This window comes from Colletes gigas, unplaced genomic scaffold (assembly GCF_013123115.1).
Source record: "Colletes gigas isolate AHSC1104 unplaced genomic scaffold, ASM1312311v1 Colletes_gigas_Sc00007, whole genome shotgun sequence".
Lineage (NCBI taxonomy): Eukaryota > Metazoa > Arthropoda > Insecta > Hymenoptera > Colletidae > Colletes > Colletes gigas.
Window position 1 is genome coordinate 6,616,081 of NW_025106636.1, and position 18,805 is coordinate 6,634,885.

An 18,805-nucleotide genomic window follows, 5' to 3' on the forward strand; every position below is an offset into this window, starting at 1 on the left:
TCGCCACGTGCGGTGTCCTACGATAATGTGACTGCCTCGCCACGCTGTAAATATCGACCAACTTAAACGAAATGTCGAGCGTGGGTCATTCGGTAACCCACGCGACGGTAGAATATTAATGATATTACGAAGTGTCTCGTAATAATATACCACCTACACCGTGCAAGTTGCAAACGGCCTGCAGAGACGAGCCGAACTTCTAATCTGGATAGAAATTTCGAATAACGAGCGCGGGATGCAACGTTCAACCGTTACACGTTCCATGAATAATTCCGAACGGATATAAAAATTTAACCGTTCGATCGAATCAGAGTTACGAGTAAATAACTTATACGTCGGGTTTTATTGGCTATCTATTACACGAATAAAATGTTTTAGAACAATATTTTCCTAGTACCTCCTATTTCACAGCATTCATGATTAAGTTTAAAGTGCCGGTCACCAGTGACCACCATAGCAGTCAGCGTGTTAAGTGTAATCTAGTTTAACCAGATTATCATCCGGTTACTCAAGCGGTAAGGAACAGGTTACCGATGTATTAAAATATATGAAACATTAAACGACCTAAATGAGAAAGTAAGCCACGGTGACCCACGCGACAAAAATTTGTTAACTGTATGACGAAACACTTCCTCGTAATGTGTCTCTTACGATCGAAAGTGGAGATCAATCTGAAAGTCCACGTGTCATCGCTGATCCAAACTGTACAGAGTGAAACAATGCACGAGGCTTGATCAAAAAGTGAGGTTACGACTATAGGTGAAATTTCTGTTTTCTATCTTCGATACAAACGTAGGCGTCGATATTACTAAAAAACTTGTAAAGTAAAGCAGATCGAAAGGTATTGTAGAATCTAGGGGACCAATCATTATACGTTACATAGACAATTGCGATAAAAATTTGTTAACTGCATGACAAAACACTTCCTCGTATATGCCTCTTACGATCGAAAGTGGAGATCAATCTGAAAGTCCACGTGTCATCGCTGATCCAAACTGTACAGAGTGAAACAATGCACGAGGCTCGATCAAAAAGTGAGGTTACGACTATAGGTGAAATTTCTATTTTCTATCTTCGATACGAACGTAGGCGTCGAGAATACTAAAAAACTTGTGTAGTCGATGATTGAAAGGTATCGTAGAGTCTAAGGGACCAATCGTTATGCGTTACAGTGACAACTGCGATAAAACAGCTTTCCGAAACGTGTTTCCGCCAAGCATGCGCCGAACAGGAAAACGACGAAGGATAAATAACTCTTTTCAAGGTAAGTTTGCGCGGTGTCTAAATATAAATTCGTAACAAATCAATATCAACACACAAGCAGCGGTATTCAATGGACATTTAACAGATACGCGAACGTTTTACAAACGTGCGTTAGCACGTTGATGAAACGTGACCGTGCCATTCGCGCAACCTTCGTCGGTAATCCCACGAATTTGTTTCTGGAAACAGTCCCGCGTCGAGCGCGTGGAACGAACTTCAAACCGTGAGGAATGGCTACGCGATATTAATCCGGTCGTTTATGGTACAAAGGTTAATAAATAAACGAGAAGCGAATTGATTCCACTAGATACTTTAACGAGGTACTTGTTGATATCGCTTCCAGCATCGCGGCGATTATTTTAATTCTATTTGCACGCCGAGACGGGCCGAATAAACCACTTTGCAATTGGCCCGACTTCGATCGTCGTTTACTATTTCCAAGGAAACGTTCATGCAGATTGGTTTGGTGCAAAGAGATGGCGGTTACGTAAGGTCGTTTCTATCAAGAAATTCATTGTTTTCCGCTTTGCGCGGACAAATCGAACCCGTTGTTAGTTCAGAAATCTTTTTAATCGCTTATCTATTCTTCTGAATAATTTCGATTTCGAATTTCGATCTCCGTGTACAGTGGTTTTTATTCTTCTCTTAAACGTCAATCATCCGTTACTCGTAGATGGCGCTAACGCGGACTTCATTACTAGAATTTCTGTTGGAAGATTTTACTACGCTTCGATCGCCTTATTTACAATACTCTGACCTTTTGGCTGCCTCTTCCTTTCTTCGTTCATAGAAGGAATACTAAACTTTAAATACAATATATCCCAACGCCACGTACATCTTTCAACACACGAGGATGAGTGTCGTTAAATTGCTGTAGTGCAAGGGGAGTCGCATTAAAATTCCACTGCACACAAGTGGTAATGGCGTTGTTCGAATCCAAATAAACTGCGTTCGCCTCACGCAGAGTGTAACCACGATAGACGTCCGGTTAGGTTACCAACGAGTTTAAAATTCTGGCGAATTTCGTCTTTGTAAAAATGATGGATAGCTACTTGGACCAAATATATATTCTTAAGGAAAGTCAATCGAGGAAAAATTATTTTCGAAAATAATTTCTATCCTCGGTGGTAAACGGTGGTTAAGAATTTGTCGCGAATCGGGACTCAAAGTAACCAACGTGTCCCCGGAGCCGACGATCTAAGATTACACAACCAGATGTACGACGCCTGGTACACACTGTTAACAAAACAGGCGGCGAGCAATATGGAAGGCATAATTGTAGCCGTGGAGATAGCCCGAGTCAGGTATGACATAATACGCGGGCGTATTACATGTCTAACAGGTGCAACGTGTCTCTCGTTGCATCGAGACGCGGAGGGGGGGAGAAAAAAAAAAAATGCACGCAGCGAACGGATTCGAAGACGGGAGGGATCGGGTGCTCCATCTTTTCCGGTTATCGGTGGCCGACTAGACGACGCATTATACGTTTCAGAAACGTCCAATATATTTCTATCGCAAACAGCGGCGTTGTCGAGCAACGAGTATCGCCCGGAAATATCTATAAATTTATTACGAGGCTGGCAAACGCGATGTTTGCGGAACAAAGCTGATGTTATTTATCACTTTCGATTCAGGGCCCTGAGAATGGCTACACCCGGAGACGTTCTCGATCGATTTTGTACTTCCAAATACGTCCTTTTGATTCGAATGAAAAATTCAAATATTTACGAGATATTTTTTGTTTTTACAGCGATAACAGTTGTCGAAAAAATAGCGTGGCGGAACTATTCTTTTTGCAGCTTTTCAAGACCAACGATAAGGTGTTTAAAAATAATTTACTATGTGCATGCATAATTTCATAGTACCCTGACATTTTTTGAATAAAATTTTTCGGAGAATTTCTAACAAATGCAAAATTTAAAAAAAAATTCTCCGAATTGAAACTGCATATTGTTTTAATTGGTTTTATAAAAACCGTTGCAGCTGTAACTTTCAAAATTTATTATACAATAGCTGGATCGCGGTAGTTTAAATGTCCTCGGACCCGGAACGGATTGAGTTCGCGTTTCAAGAGACTGGTATCCGTAATCTGTCTTCCATGCGCCGCGAAGAAAATCGGATTCATCGAAAACAGACTGGTTTTGGGGCGTTCCATAACGGGTTTCTGCCCCGTAACAGTTGCATTATCCGCCGACTCGGATTTCTTTTCCGTTTGGCCCGTATGTCCTTCGTGCGCCCGATGCAACCACGACTGGCCCAGCGAACTGGACCCAATTATATGCAAAAAATCTCCACACGACCGATACACGCCACCCGGATCGATGTTCAACGTGTCCAGTATTTTTATATTACGTTACTTATGGGTTGTAAGTATAGGTGATTTGTCGTTCCTGAATTTTATTTTATTTTAGAACGTAGATCGCCCCCTTGATAAATTACCTACGCGTTAAGAACAGTCGACACTGATTTAATTTTCCATCAAATAAAGGAACGTGATAGCTCTTTTGAAAACAAAGGAAACGTAATTCGTTATCTGCGACTCGTGTTTCTTTTACGTCTCGCTCGCGCTCGCCGTATGTCCTTCGAGAGACCGGTGCGACACAACGCAACTGGCCCTGCGAACTGGACCCAATTATATGCACCGCTTCTCTCGCTTCTTTCGTCGAGATCAACCGTTCGGAGAAGAATGCGGATGAGAAAGTACGCACACGGTCGACGCGTGTTGCCCAGATCGATGTCCAATGTATACGTACGCGTACAAACCGCGAGGAGAGGGGGAAAAAACAGGAATAAAAACCGCACAATGTGGCGAGCGATCGAGTCCTCGGATTTCTTACGCCAATGCGCGGGGCTTCACCGACGGAACACTGAGGATCCGAATCTTTAAAATTCGATCGAAATAATTAACCTTTTCGATCGATAGAATCGACAGAAATCTTTCTTCTGTTTTGCAATCTTAAAAAATAGGGAAATGTTTCCTGAGTGTGTCGGTATATGTGGCTACTAGGGTTTTGATTCTGGATTATACAGAGTGTTCGGCCATTCCTGGGGAAAAATTTTAATGGAAGATTCTAGAGGCCAAAATAAGACGAAAATCAAGAATATAAATTTGTTGATGGAGGCTTCGTTAAAAAGTTATTAACGTTTAAAGTTCCGCACCTACTCGAATTTTTTTCTCGAAAGTGCGTAGGATTTCGAGTGTGTGTCTATTCACCAAAAATGATTGTAATTGACCCCCGCAATTAAAAATAATTTTTTCAGAATGATGTGAAATTTTTTATTCATTTTTTTTTTTAGAAATTGATATTCTTGATTTTCGTCTTATTTTGGCCTCTAGAATCTTCCATTAAAATTTTTCCCCAGGAATGGCCGAACACCCTGTATAATGCAAACTTATGCATATAGTTTTGGATAAATTGTAAAGGTAAAATATACTGGAATTATTGCATAATTTTATAGGTATACATGCCTACATAATACACGTGTTCGAATATGTATGATAAATCACAATATTATTGACTTTCAAATATCATATGCACATACATTACCGTCAAAAACGAAAGAGATAATATCGAAATAAGAAATAAAATGGAAAATACAATAATTGTAAAAACCCATTAGGTATGGACTAATGCGAATGTAAAAGGTACGGATGCACAAAATAATAACATACGTTACGTAGATTATCGACGCGTTCGATCTGAATTGTAGATATTTTACTGTTTCAATTTCCATCGTTCAAATCAATTATTAGAAGTTAAAAATCCTTCGAACAGAGCTATAGATTTGTGAAAAAACAATTTCAAATATCTTTGAACGCCCTCTGTTGGTAAGATAATGGCGGTGCTCCCTGTGGAACAGTATTATCTGCCGATGGCAATAAATATCACATGAAATATTATATAACGTTTCGAATAGTAATTTAACACAATTTTATACTACGAGGGGAATTTATTTCCTCTGTTCAGCAATAAATTATTGAAACTATCGATCGTGCTCAATTGTTTATGCACCAATAAGGAAAACGCTTTCAGCGGTTTATCATCTGACAAAGATAATGGATACCTAGCGCACGAAAATATCATAAATTATTCTGATAAACATCACGTATTGAAAAGTTATATAGCAAATATAGCAAAATATCGTAACGTACGATTTTTGCTGTTCAAGTCTCGAAATCTTTGAATATCGAGACGCGTAATAACGAGCGTTACCCCTATAAACTTTCAAGTAAATTTCTCAGAAAAGGAAACTTTACGAGGAAAAACATTATTCAACACTTTTGATTTATTTTTAGACAGGGAATGTTACTTCCTGGTCGGATGTACTACGAAACTCACCACATCCTGTATGTATATATATCCGTCGAAGGAAGACATACAAAGTGAGTCGTCTGCTCAGGAAACTTTAAATAATCTTTTCGCGAATAATTATTTTGAAGTTTCAAGTATCTAATAATATCGAAACGCTTGTAGAACATACGTTAAAAATGATATAAAACCCTGTTCGTTGCTTTCTATTCTTTATTCGGAATAAAATTCAGTTACATTCTTGCAACCAAGGGTTTAAGAGCAACAGACTTATCTTAATACTTCCGAAACCAAAACGCGTTGACCGTTGTTTAAGGGATAGGTAATTATGTTCTAAGCTGTACCCATTTAATGGCACCGGATGACGCAGATATGCGTCATTCAGATTCTTTGCCAGGGCACGGATGACGCATATATGCGTCATGAGAAGGAAAAGGATATACAAATTCGATAGTTAAGAAAACAAAGTGAAATGGCGAATTTCAACTTAACCATTTTTCGAAAATTGTCTGAATGCCGAATAGTTCTAAAGGACGAAACAAGTAAAAAATGTGCAATACAAATTTTCCGTACGACCGATCGTTTCCAAGAAAAACGACTTCGAATGTCATAGATTCTTACGGGGAACCACCGAAACGCGCCGTATGCGCGCGCATATGCAATAGATTTCCGAGTTCGATTTCCTTGAAAGGCAAGGCCCGTACGAAAAATATGTATCGTACAGTTTTGGCTCATTTTTTGACAAGAAATCATCTACCACACGCGATAAGTTATTTTTCAAAAAAATTTTATCTTGTTTTTAATGGCTTTCGACACTGGTCATTAGCCAGGGACCTACAATTTTAAGATTATAGTAATGATTTCAAGGGAACTATTAGATCATTAACTAATGCTCTTTTACGACATCCAATAATGCACGGTTAACTTATACACGATTTGGGGCTCTCTTTACGTTTCTGCTGGGTCAGGTTTCGTTGAACTCGAGACTCCGGAAGTAACGAAATGAGGAGGATGAATCGTGGAAAGTTAACCGTGCACTATTGTACTATCATCAACAAAAATGAAATGTGAATGGACTAACGTGTACGAGACCTGGTATGGGCGATATTTGATACAAATTTGTGCAACACGGGACTAAAGAATGATCTATAACTTTGCACTGGCTCGGATGAAGTTACAATCTATTGTACGCGTCGTGACGAGCGTCGAATATATCGGACATCGGCGGTTTGGGGTAAAGCAACGCGTCCGTACCTCTATTGAATTTGTCCTCGTAGTCATCGGAAACTGGCTCGCTGGAGTCCCTGACGTCGAGGCTGTGGATGGCCTTGGCGAGACAGTAACTGGCCGATCCATACTTCCTTTCTTCGGTGACGATCGTTTCCTCAACGGCTGTCTCGACGTCGCTGCCGTCCTCGAAGTAGCCGCTCTCGTGTTCTGGATTTTTCATGGTGGTCGGCGACGCGCAACACTTCAGCATATCGCGGGCAGACCCGCCGGGGTTTTTTGCACGCGTGCGGCGTCACTGCATAACGCGACGACGACGAGGAACGCGTTAACCGAGTGACCGTTGCATGGTCGTCTCCGCCGCCGCTCGTTCTTGTCCGATTTTCTTCCTCCGTCCTCTCTCCCTCGTCTTCACCGCGGTCCGCGCGGAATTTGATTTCCTTCGCGACTCCGCGAGGGCCTTGTCGATCCTTCGACACAAACAACAACGCCTCGACTCAGTATCTCGACGATTCACGGGACTTTTTTCCCCCGGGGGTCGCAACTCTGGCGCAAGGAATTCAGTTCAAGCGACTGCATCTCTACGTCCCACCATAATGGTAGAGCCGAACTCGATTGGCCGCTCAAGGCCACTCCCACAAACGTGAATCACGGTTACTGGAACCGCTACGGGGTCACTCGAAAACACGAATTACTGTATCTTTCTTTGAGTTGCCGGGCGAGGAAAGCGAATGGGAACGTCAACAGTGAGCGAGCATCGCATTACCTCCATTGAAAAATGGAAGATTTGATCGTCTTCGTTATATCTTCGCGAAAGTATTACAGATGGATTGGCGAGGCTCTCCCGGTTAAAATGAGTCCAAACACGACCTAGTTTGTACTGTTTTTAATTACAGATAACCTAAACATTTTATAATTATGTGTAACTAAAAATGGTCCGAATGGGGTCGTGTTTGGATTCATTTTCATTGGGAGAACCCTATCAATTCGTTAATAGTATTGCCGTAAAGATATAACGAGAAATAATAAATTTTACAGGGTGTTCCAGTAATCGTAATACAACTGAATCTATACACACATGATAAATGATAGATTTTTAAAGCTATTAATCGATAACGAAAAGTCGTAAAAACAAATTTATTCCAAATAATAAATAATTCAAACGAATAATAGTTGTTTGCTGCATCGGATAAATCTTCGGAGAATAGTTTCTCGAGTATAATTTATTTGATTATATTATAATAATTTGCTTTACAGATTCTGTAATTTCTAACCTTTCATCTTGTTCTTATCCTTGCAGATATATTTAAATTATATTATACGACCTAAAGAGGATTTCAACGATTACTGAGACACCCTGTACAAATTAGGGTAGACGATTCGGTGTAAAAATTGTCACTCGAAAGTAGGAATTACTATAGTGGAACAATCGAGTAACACAGTGGGAATATAATATCTCAGTGACCTTGAGCGGCTAATTGATTTTAATGAATGGTAATATCTGCTAATAGTTATACTCAGTACGTTCAAAGCATTTCTCGAAAATCTACCGTAAACAACGCTTTTGTGCTGCACGTTGCAATCAACACGTGGAAGTACTGAACATTATCGATTGCTCTGGCTATAAGTTTGATACCACCCGAGGTTTCAATGTGCAATAAATAAACAACTATAATTGACATTTAGCGATATTCGACCATACGCATCGTTCGTTTCTATCGTTGCTTCAAAATACATACAAGCTACAATAACAAATTCTATTTCAGTGTATACTTGCGACTCGTTTTTAAACAAATAATAACAGTAACGCGTCTCTATTGTACCAAGATTGTATACAACAAAAAGTAAAGTATTCAAAAAAAGAAACTACAAACTGCCCATCTGTTGTTAAACATTCTCTGCGCTACTGATAACCGAACCTCGTAAACACTATAATAAATATGCAATGTGTGAATATTTTCGAAACTTTTAGCACAGCCCACGTATCGTATACGATTTTCATTCAAAGTGGCCACAAACTTACGATTCACGGGCAAACGTCGAATATGCACGCCTACGTTGCATTAGTCGCGTAAACAATGCGCTTTATCGGAGATAAAATTATTTCAAACGCGTCAGACGGAAAACATGCGCGTCATTCCACGGTATTTTGTTCCGGAAAACATCGAACGCCTAGCAGCGTTGTCTACGGTAAACAATTCCCTAAAGGTCGAGCGCTCTTTGTGAACACGTTGGGACAGTAACATAAGAAATGGCCGTTCCCAAACAGTTTCCTAACCTTTACACGCGCGAAAAAACTACTACTTTTAAGGTAAACGTATCGACAACTGACTACCACAACACTTCAAGGCAATACATTACGAGTATTATGCATAACGTTAACGTTATTCTAAATATTTTGCATAGAACGAGTCATCTGTGCGATTAAATAATATAAAATAGTCAAAATATTGGGACGCCATTTGTTCTGATCAGTTAATTGGTACGTTCACCTTACCTAAAATGTTTCTTTTTATCATTGGATCGAGGACCCGATCGTCGATTCTTTCGTTGACCTGCCCTTCTTCACGATGACACTAAATCACGTGTCACGCACACGATGATAACAACTGGCATTGCTAATCTAACCTCAACGAGCTGAAGTATGAAATTCTGACACGCGCAACATCTTTTCGATGACAACGGTTCTTATCTTCCGTCGACTATATATTTAAAATGTCTCGACGCGTATTTAGGTTTTTAAAAAACTGCAAGTTAAAAATGAAAATTCCGTCGAGGTTTGTATAATAAAAATTGTGCCTCGCGTCACTGTCGGTAAAACAGTCTAACCTCAAATAACGAACACGCTGATTCGTAGGGCTGTTTTGTTACGGAAACGGACACTTCTCGTGTATTACAACCCAATAAAGCGAATGTTCTTGCTGGTCATGGAGAATTCCTTCGGTTTTTGTTCCCCGGGAGCAAAGTTTCGTTCGTTCGGTCCCGGGGCTCGTAAAACCGATCGTGTTTTTCACGTATCGTACTTAACTGTCCGTTCGACAACAGATAAGAACTGGTCGATAAGTGTTTCACTTCGTTCCTCTAATATCTAATGTACCATGTACGCTGGAGGTCTTGGAAATCGGATAACCGGATGTTCGGGTAAGAACAAACTTGAACGATTAGTATCCGGGTAATACAATTATGATTCGCTAAACGTATAAGTACGTACTTGTATAATTAACCTATAAAACGTAGTTAATTAATTATAAATGTGTCTATGTATCGGCTACAACAGCTTAACTAGGGGAAAACTTTTTCTACCGCTGAAAATTACACGACCTCGCTAAGAGTATAATTTATACTTCGTACTATGACTCTATAATGGTATACTTTTATTACAGTGCAGTACTAAGGTTCGGTATGATAGTGTTTCTCAAACTTCATATTACAAAAGTATCAAACGTTAAGTACTGTATTAAATATAATTGAAAGTATCACTTCTTCCCCTGGTGTTTCGTTCACTCTGCTGAATTGATCAAGGACGCGACAATTATTTTAAGCTAATACTAATGCCAATAATGCTATTACATACAATGACTATAATGGTAATAAATATAAAAGCTCAAACGATTAAAATTAAAATGTCAAAAGGAATCGCTTGAAATAAATGAAAATGGTAGTTTCGTTTTTTGCACTTAAAATAAATATCTAAAAGTAGCTTTTTACGTCATCGTATAATTTTATACGAAGGTAAATAATATGCATTTTTAATTTACAGAGTAAAGTCCTAACTTTATTCGATAAACGAATAAAGTGTTCCGTATTGTTCGAATAAACCACGTTGCTATCTTTGCATGTAGCATGATCGACGTAAAGACACACTGAGAATCACTGTTCCAAGCTGTAAGCGGTGACTAAGTCGTCGTGAACGTTCATGGAAATATCTCGAAAGGGATTGTTCAAAAATGCATGTCATTTAGCTCACGGAATTCATCTTGAATCGCGTAATAAATACAGTCGAATCGACTAAAAAGATATGGAGGTGAATATATTAAAAAATCAAGGTGACCTTGAAGATTCTACGGCTAATAGTCTGAAAGAAGATTCGACCCCACTAGTCGGGTTTCCCCTTCGCGCTAAACGACTTTCCTGTATCTTAGATAGTCTAACTACACAGCAATTGAATGTATACATCGAACGAAACACTCTGTTAATAGAATTACGCGTGTATCGGGTTAACCGTAACCGTGTTATACGTGCAACCCGGCTACCAATCGAACAATCGTTTACCAACCGGTCAATATATTTGCGTATATCCGATGGGGAACCGGTTAAATCGATATCGCCCAGCGTACACGCTACTTATTTTCGCCTCGATTTTCTCGTCTTACGTCGATCGTGCCCCTCGTGACGCAACCGACGACGCGGCGAGGCTCGAAAGCAACCTATATTCTTCTTTCTCTTTTTTTTTTCTTTTTTTTTTTTTTTGTTCACACCGCGAAAAACGTGTATCAAAAGTCGTGTCGCAATCCCTTTCTCTGGTTATGCAGTCGTGTTCCAATTCCTTCGCCGAGTCAGGCAAAAGTGTCGGCTCGAACGAAACGGATTGGCATCGTTATCCTACTGACACACTTAAGTCGCGTACCTTGTACGGAGAGCACAGCCTCGGCCTTGGCCACCTTTGCGAATATATCCGATCTGTCTCGCCTCGCTTCAGGAAGAACACCAAACGCGCACGTATTCTCCCACAAAACCAGTGTGCCACGTGTTCCGTCGTGCCAAGCAGCACGGTGTCCCTTTTCAAACGATCGAACCGCCCCGAAACGGAGCGAAGGGCTTCGCGTTGGTATTTATTTTTAAATACTCAATAGGACACCACGTATGCAACCCTGGGTCCGCGTACACGGAAGTTTCCACTAGGTGTAACGTGCCGTGCGAACCACCGCGAGAGCATATGGTTTCGCGAGACGACCGCTAATGGACCTCCTTGTACGTCGCAAAAACGTTGCCACTTGAAACGCGACGGGCCCGCGGCGTGTTTAAGCTGTCACGGCGCGTATTCGCGCGACACACGTTGCCTCTGGCTTTTTGACGTCGCGCGAACGATATTAACCGCCGTGCACCTCGTGAAATATCGAAGCGTGACTTTTTGAAAAGTCCCTTCGCGACGGCTCGTTCCACTTTCACTCGGTGGGAACACGTTGCACAGCCACAAACACGGTGGGCACGGTGTTACGACGTGCGCGCACAAAGCTGTCTGTGTTGTATACGCGCAGAGAGTGTGGGATGAGGCGCGCACGATAACAAGACACACGATGCGCACCGGCCCGAGTCTCGCAGTCGACTGACGCCCGCCCCCCACTACGGGGCCGACGAGTCACCCTTCACCGGCGACTAACAGCTGATTTGGAAAACACAGAGACCCGCCCACTAACGGATCAAGCGTACCCGGTGCCCGACTCGTTGCGTAATACTGGCTAATCTTATTTCCCGATTCCACAAGAATCGAATTAACCGTTTCCTAGGTGTACACCACCCCTCGCGGAAAAACGTATCCTACAGATTTGTTTCTATTTACAACGCGGCGGTGTTTAAAAATTCAAATTTGAGTAATATTGTTCGATTATCGAAATAATGCTTTCTTCTAACATTCTTTCCTAGTGTCATAGGACATTGAAGTCCACGGTGCAATGACCAAACTACTGCTTCTTTTGTGTGAGAGCTCGAATCCCGTTCGAATTTGTCTTATTTTTAATTTTTTACGTTTGTACAATAAGTTATTCTTTATATGGCAATATATATACACTACGAATGTAATAAAGCCGTATAATAATAACATAGTGCGAGAAATTGTATACTTACGTACAACGGTTACGCTTCCTATATTTCTCAAGACTTCTTGAATAAGTAACGATGGTTATAAAGAGGGTTTATGTTTAAAGTTTTTCGTGCACGTGTTTCCTTTTTTACGTGACGAATAACTGTGTTTTGATGGTACAAAAAATCGTTGCAACGTGATCGAAGAAAATCCGAACGTCGTGAATCGTATGTATCGTGTCCCCTCCGAATCGTGTCTCCCTACCATGTGTTGTAACTTAAGTGGCTAGATAATGTTGGCTAAGGATAAGGAAAGAGTATCGTAGTTGGGCAACACTGAAGAGAGTTCGAAGTACTATGGTAGAGGCATGCGCCTTCGAAGAACACGAGCAACGTTTATGATTCATGGTATATGTACGCGTATCGTTAGGACCCACATCATTCGTGCGTTACGGCATACAATTAATTACTATAAATATTCATGGACGAATAGGCCTATATATATATAATGCGACGATAACTCAAGATATAGGATAAAAGACCTAATTATCGTCATTCGAACGATCGACTATGACTTCGTTGCACTGTTTTTACTATTTATTTATCAAAAACATGTATTTTCTTGTATCTGTTATCATTCGATGCCTCTATTGCAAGGAAAAAAAATAATACGACTCTAAAAATCTCTGTTTTTGTTAACATATTCAATAATTATGAAAAAACAATGTGGAAGCTATTACCGTCACCCCTAATCCAATTATTGTCACCCGATCGAATACCGTCAAGGTAAAAGACCCATTAACGAACGATATTTGGCAATATTTTAGTGTTGTTTATAGAACATTATATAAAAATATATTATGCAATATAAAAAATTTTTATTGAAAAATAAAATAGCTAGAATGACAGTAATTCGGTCTTTTACCTTAATTGACACAAATTAATAAGTAACTTACATACACGAACCATGTCGGTAGGTATATATCGATCGTTGATAAACGAAACACCGATTCGATCGATAAAGCTGCGCCTCCGTCGATAATTAATCGCACGCATTAATGCACATGCACATGCACGGAGACGGAAATGTAAACGCAAAAGCAATTATTTATTTTTAAATGTATCGACGTGACCGCTTCCTTGTATGTTGTTATTGTGCCACGAGTTAAGGAGAATCCCATTAATAGGATATCATAGACAGATAATTAAATTACAATCGAACTTCTATGATACAACAACAACGTTAACCTCGAAAGTCTCTGGGTTGAGAATCTGTCAGTTACGAATGCAATTTTCCCGAAACATTGCGAATACCTCATAACTATTACGCAATACCTGTTATATGATGCACAAATTACCACATTTTTCGTTCTCTTATTCTTCAAAGAAAACATTTTCAACAATGTTCAGAGGTAGTTCTGATCTATGTAGTTTTTTTAAACAATAAAAAATGCATATAGTATATACTTTTAAATAATAAATAAGGTACATGCATTCAATCAATTCAAAGTATAAAGGAAGGTTACGCTAATCCATTATATATAAATTTATCTTTCTTTAAATTGCAATTGAGATACTCAAGTAAATTTTAGTCCTGGTAGAAAAATGGTTCCAACAGTTCTAATAGATTAATAAAATATGACTAACATGTAATGTACATTACAAAAATCTAATTGTAAAAGGCAACAGATTTAGTTTAAACTCTCTTGTTTGTGTCAATAAAGGGTGATAAGCATTTCATTAGTATAGTTATATGATTCTATTTCATTGATCAATAAATAGGAGCCAATGTTGCATGCAACCTTCTGTTCACTGACCATTAAATTTAGAAATTCACACGCTTGTGTTGTTTCTGTTCTCTGGAAACTGTGTGTACAAATTTTTCCTTTGCTTACAGAAAAGGAAGATGTTCAAGGCTTTTGCATTCTTATCAGAATATATTATAATACTTTTACATTTAATCATCTAATAAAACAATTTTGTGTCAACTGTAAAGAATAAAAATGATTTTAACATAACCTGGCACACCTATCAGTAAATCATGTTACATAATCTTCAAATAGTAAGGAAAATTATGAAAAAAATTTATATAATATTTCCAACATAAAATACAATTCTACCCTGCTGCATAATTACTCCATTATGCAGTTGATTGTGTATCTTTCAATGTACAAAGAATAATTATTCAATTAAAAATTAATGGTTTTCAAATTTATTATAGTTTTTTCAAATTTTTTGATCCAATAGGGATTAGGTCAGGAAATTGTGGAAATAGTTGTGAGGCACTGTGCAATGATATAATAAGAATTTTTGGACAGCCCATGCTTTGTGTTTTAGATTGTTGTCTTAATAAAACTTAAATCTTTCTCCAATTTTTGTACTTGTATCAGATTTCTCTAGTCAGTGTTTTAAAATGTCAAGATATTTGTCTTCGCCAAAAATGTGGAGAACAAATTTTAACTCACACATTCTGTGAAAAGGAATATACCTCGCATTGTTAAAAATCAACTATTGGAACTTACAATTCTTCTCTCTGCTTTGAATATATTCACACTTGTACTCTTCCTTCCAGCTGTTATAGGAGTGTGTTTCTCCTCAAATAAGAGATAAATTGAAATTTCAAACAAACATTTCATCATTTTAAAATACCAATTAGCAAAGAGTGATACAAACATGGAGATTGGAGAAAGAGAGAAAGACTTCAGTTTTACCAGAGCTATGAAAAGAGTTTTACTAAAAAATTAACTCTTATCCAGGTCCTGTTAATGTTATTTATAACTTTAGATAGCATACAGTTGGTATAAGAACAAAGTTTATACATGTTTGTAACCTAGAAAAACGCAGTAAGCCGCAAAGAGAGATAATTCCTCGATTGGTTAGCAATGTGTTAATATACACAGGATAGTGTCAAAACTATACTGTTATTCGAATGTTTTCGTGATCGATTGTACGTAGCGGAAACTAATATTATCAATTATTGTAATGCCAATCGATTGTACGTTATCGTAATCAACGATAAGCAATTTATCTTTTCCACAATCGTGTCAAAACGTACGAGAAACATAATGCAACATACCAAATGTCAAGACATGGGTGACCGTTTGTTCTGTGCTGGTATTTCCAAGGATTTCCGAGGGTGGGGGTGGCGGTGGAAGTGGTGGCTGCATGGCGTTCTCCATTCCCCTCTTGCCTGGTTAAACTTGGATGTCACTCGCGATGCAATCCAGTCTTCCTCAACGAAAACACATTTCGCGAAATGTACGGCTCGACGATTGCTCTTCTCCGTTCGCGAAACGTACGCGTCGACCGTACGCGACGTATACGCGCGACACAATTTCGTTGACAAGTACAATTAACGAATGTAATCGTATGTGCGTGCGTGCACGGAGACACCGATTGTACCGATCATTGAAAGAATCGACAAACGATCCGAAAAATTCGCGTCGACATCGTGTTTTACATGATTGCCACGATTTTCGTTCCGTCCGTGTTGACGGACAACGACGACACGCACGTTTCGATACTGCGCATCCGCATCGCGCAATGAACGACACCGACTGCTTCGGTTGGTGGGTCAGTACTGTCGACCGATTACCGACCGTAGCAATAAGATGATGTTGGCGTACCGCCGCTATAGCGAAAGCATTCTTAATCATCCTCTATTATTAAATGCAATCTGTTCGGTTGAGAAACGAACGATCACTTTCTTCGAAAGATAATCACAAAGGAGGCGAATAATGGTTCACGATGCTTTACGAAATAAATAATAAATCGTTAAAAGTAAACAGTGACTTTATTTGTAATAACAAGTCTTTAACAATAGTAAGATGTTAATAAAAGTCATTGTCTAAGCCAGCGTCAATGAATTTATCGTAATTCTTAATAGCCTGAGTTCCTTACGCTGAATAATTAAATCGTTATCGTATATTGCTTAAAATGTAATTAGACGTTTTTCAGTAGATCGTATTCTTTTTGTATCGAAACGAAAATGTGCAGACGACAAATGACCGATTCGATCGTTACAATCGTACGATAAGAATTGAATTTTTCCGTTCTCGTTCACGCTTTAAAAATCAGAAACTTGCTAGGCATAATACTTTGAAAACACAAGTACTTAAGTATTTCGTTGTATCGTAAATGATTGATAGAAATAAACGAATGATTAAATCTACACAGTTTTAGTGCGAGTGATGGGGCACATCGTGCATTTAAAATATGACAATCTCAATTGTTTTAGGTCAGATGTATCCCACCACTCGCATTAACGCTTATCTTAATGTTAACCTTCTGTATAGTGTAAAGAATCGAGTAGAATACGGCAATTTCAACGTCGAAACGAATTTTGAATTTCTCTTAAAATGATTTCTGAATTGTTACCATTTTGGACGAAATACTGGCACCACGTGCTGATCGGTATTATTTCTTATAGTTTTTTAAAAATATTTTACAAAGTATCGAAGAAGAGCGCCCTTTTCATTAAAAATGACAAAAATAGATCTGAAATTTTAAATAATACTATGGAGCAACTAGAAGGTAATAATACTTGACATTATTGCCACCAGATTCGAATTTGCGAAATTAGAATTGTTCAAAAACGTATTATAATTTAAAATACAAATTAATTTAACAGTATGTCAAATCCATTTCATTTTATAGCATATAATAATAGGTAATCCCAATAATAATTTAGTCAAAATATATTTTAATAGAAATGAAACCAAACGTTATTACCTAATAATATTTAGACTCTAGCAAAGAAAGTTTAGAAGATAGCGAGGAACCTGTACTACCAAAAGACTTAGAACATATTCTGTACGAATATAAAAAATTCTCTGAAGCAGAGATACTCCATAGAGCATCTGAATTTTATAAAATAGTAGCGGCTAGGAGAACTATAAGATTTTTCAGTCCAGACCCCGTACCAAAAGAAGTCATACGTGAGATAATAAAAGCTGCAGGTACAATATTATGTAATTACATTCACAATGCTATTTATATATCTAAGTCTGTTTTAGGCACTGCGCCTAGTGGTGCACATACAGAACCATGGACATTCGTAGCGGTATCAAACCAAAAGGTGAAGGAACAAATAAGATGCATTGTAGAGAAAGAAGAAGAAATAAACTACAAACAAAGAATGGGAGTAAAGTGGACCACTGATTTACTTCCATTAAAAACTAATTGGATCAAAGAATATCTGACCACTGCTCCTTACTTGTTGCTCATATTTAAACAAACTTACGGAATTTTGCCCAATGGAAAAAGAAAAGTTCACTATTACAATGAAATAAGCACATCCATGGCATGTGGTATTCTCCTTACGGCTATACAGGTAATAATTGTTATAACACTATAATTTCTTATACCATGTACCCTACGAATAGTATGGATCTTAATACATGAACTTTAAAACTAGTATGCAGGTTTGGTAACTCTGACTTCTACTCCTTTAAATTGTGGACCTGCTATCCGCAACATTCTTGGACGTCCTCCTAATGAAAAGCTTGTTGTACTACTGCCAGTTGGATATCCAGCAAAGGATGCTACAGTGCCTGCTCTTCAACGAAAACCTCTATCTGATATTTTAGTCGAAATTGATTAACGCATATGTAATAACAAAATCGTGGATTCGCATCTAATACTCCATCAGAATTATGCTTGCTTATGGGATAATATAAAATGAGTACACATAATCATAGATTTATACAAATCCTATGTTTTATAAAAAAACTTATATTTTTCTTGAGTATTGTTTGTTACTTATGAATACCTTATATTACACTTTCGCAAATATATATTATTTATCGTAATTATAGAATATAGTTTTCCTTGGTCACAACATGACTTCCGATCTTATAAAGTTATCCTAAAATGTTCAAAAGGGAAACTAATCCCTGAAATATAGCACCCAAAGAAGTTCTATCGTTATGTATTATGTATTATCTTCCTGTACTTGGAAAATTTTTCATGGCACACAATAAGACTGTCTAAAGTTAGCGATTCGGTTTGTACAAACTAATGTTTATTCAAATTTGCATACAGTGTGTTAAAAATAAGCAATATAAAATGTAAATTCACCACGTTTAATCAATTCAAACTCAAAATGTTTATAGACTAATTTTCATGACACCTAGTACACAATTCTGTGTCGTTAAGCGACCCTAAGATTACTGAATAAAAAAAAAAAGAATTACATCAATGAGTAC

At 38.3% G+C, this 18,805-nt stretch overlaps 2 protein-coding genes across 6 annotated transcripts in view; one reads left to right on the forward strand and one right to left on the reverse strand.

The window, feature by feature from the left end:
* The window catches only part of LOC122396285 (ribosomal protein S6 kinase alpha-5-like), a 38,216-nt gene extending 21,756 nt beyond the window's left edge, over positions 1-16,460 (reverse strand). The window contains exons 1-2 of one of the 5 annotated variants that reach the window (XM_043394526.1): positions 15,676-15,776; positions 6,828-7,270 (exon numbers count right to left, since the gene is read on the reverse strand). In XM_043394526.1, coding sequence (XP_043250461.1) covers positions 6,828-7,053 — 226 coding nt within the window. In that variant the 5' untranslated portion in view covers positions 7,054-7,270; positions 15,676-15,776. Of the gene's footprint in view, positions 1-6,827; positions 7,271-11,427; positions 12,219-12,644; positions 13,173-15,675 lie in introns of those variants that run through there. The other 4 variants (XM_043394527.1, XM_043394525.1, XM_043394529.1 and 1 more) reach the window with 4 other exon arrangements.
* Positions 16,461-16,903: 443 nt separating this feature from the next.
* Positions 16,904-18,789, forward strand: LOC122396287 (iodotyrosine deiodinase 1). Its single transcript, XM_043394533.1, has 4 exons — positions 16,904-17,132; positions 17,345-17,557; positions 17,615-17,931; positions 18,016-18,789. Exons 1-4 carry the CDS (start codon positions 16,958-16,960, stop codon positions 18,199-18,201), a joined length of 891 nt encoding a protein of 296 aa, XP_043250468.1. The 5' UTR covers positions 16,904-16,957; the 3' UTR covers positions 18,202-18,789.
* Positions 18,790-18,805: the final 16 nt, after the last annotated feature.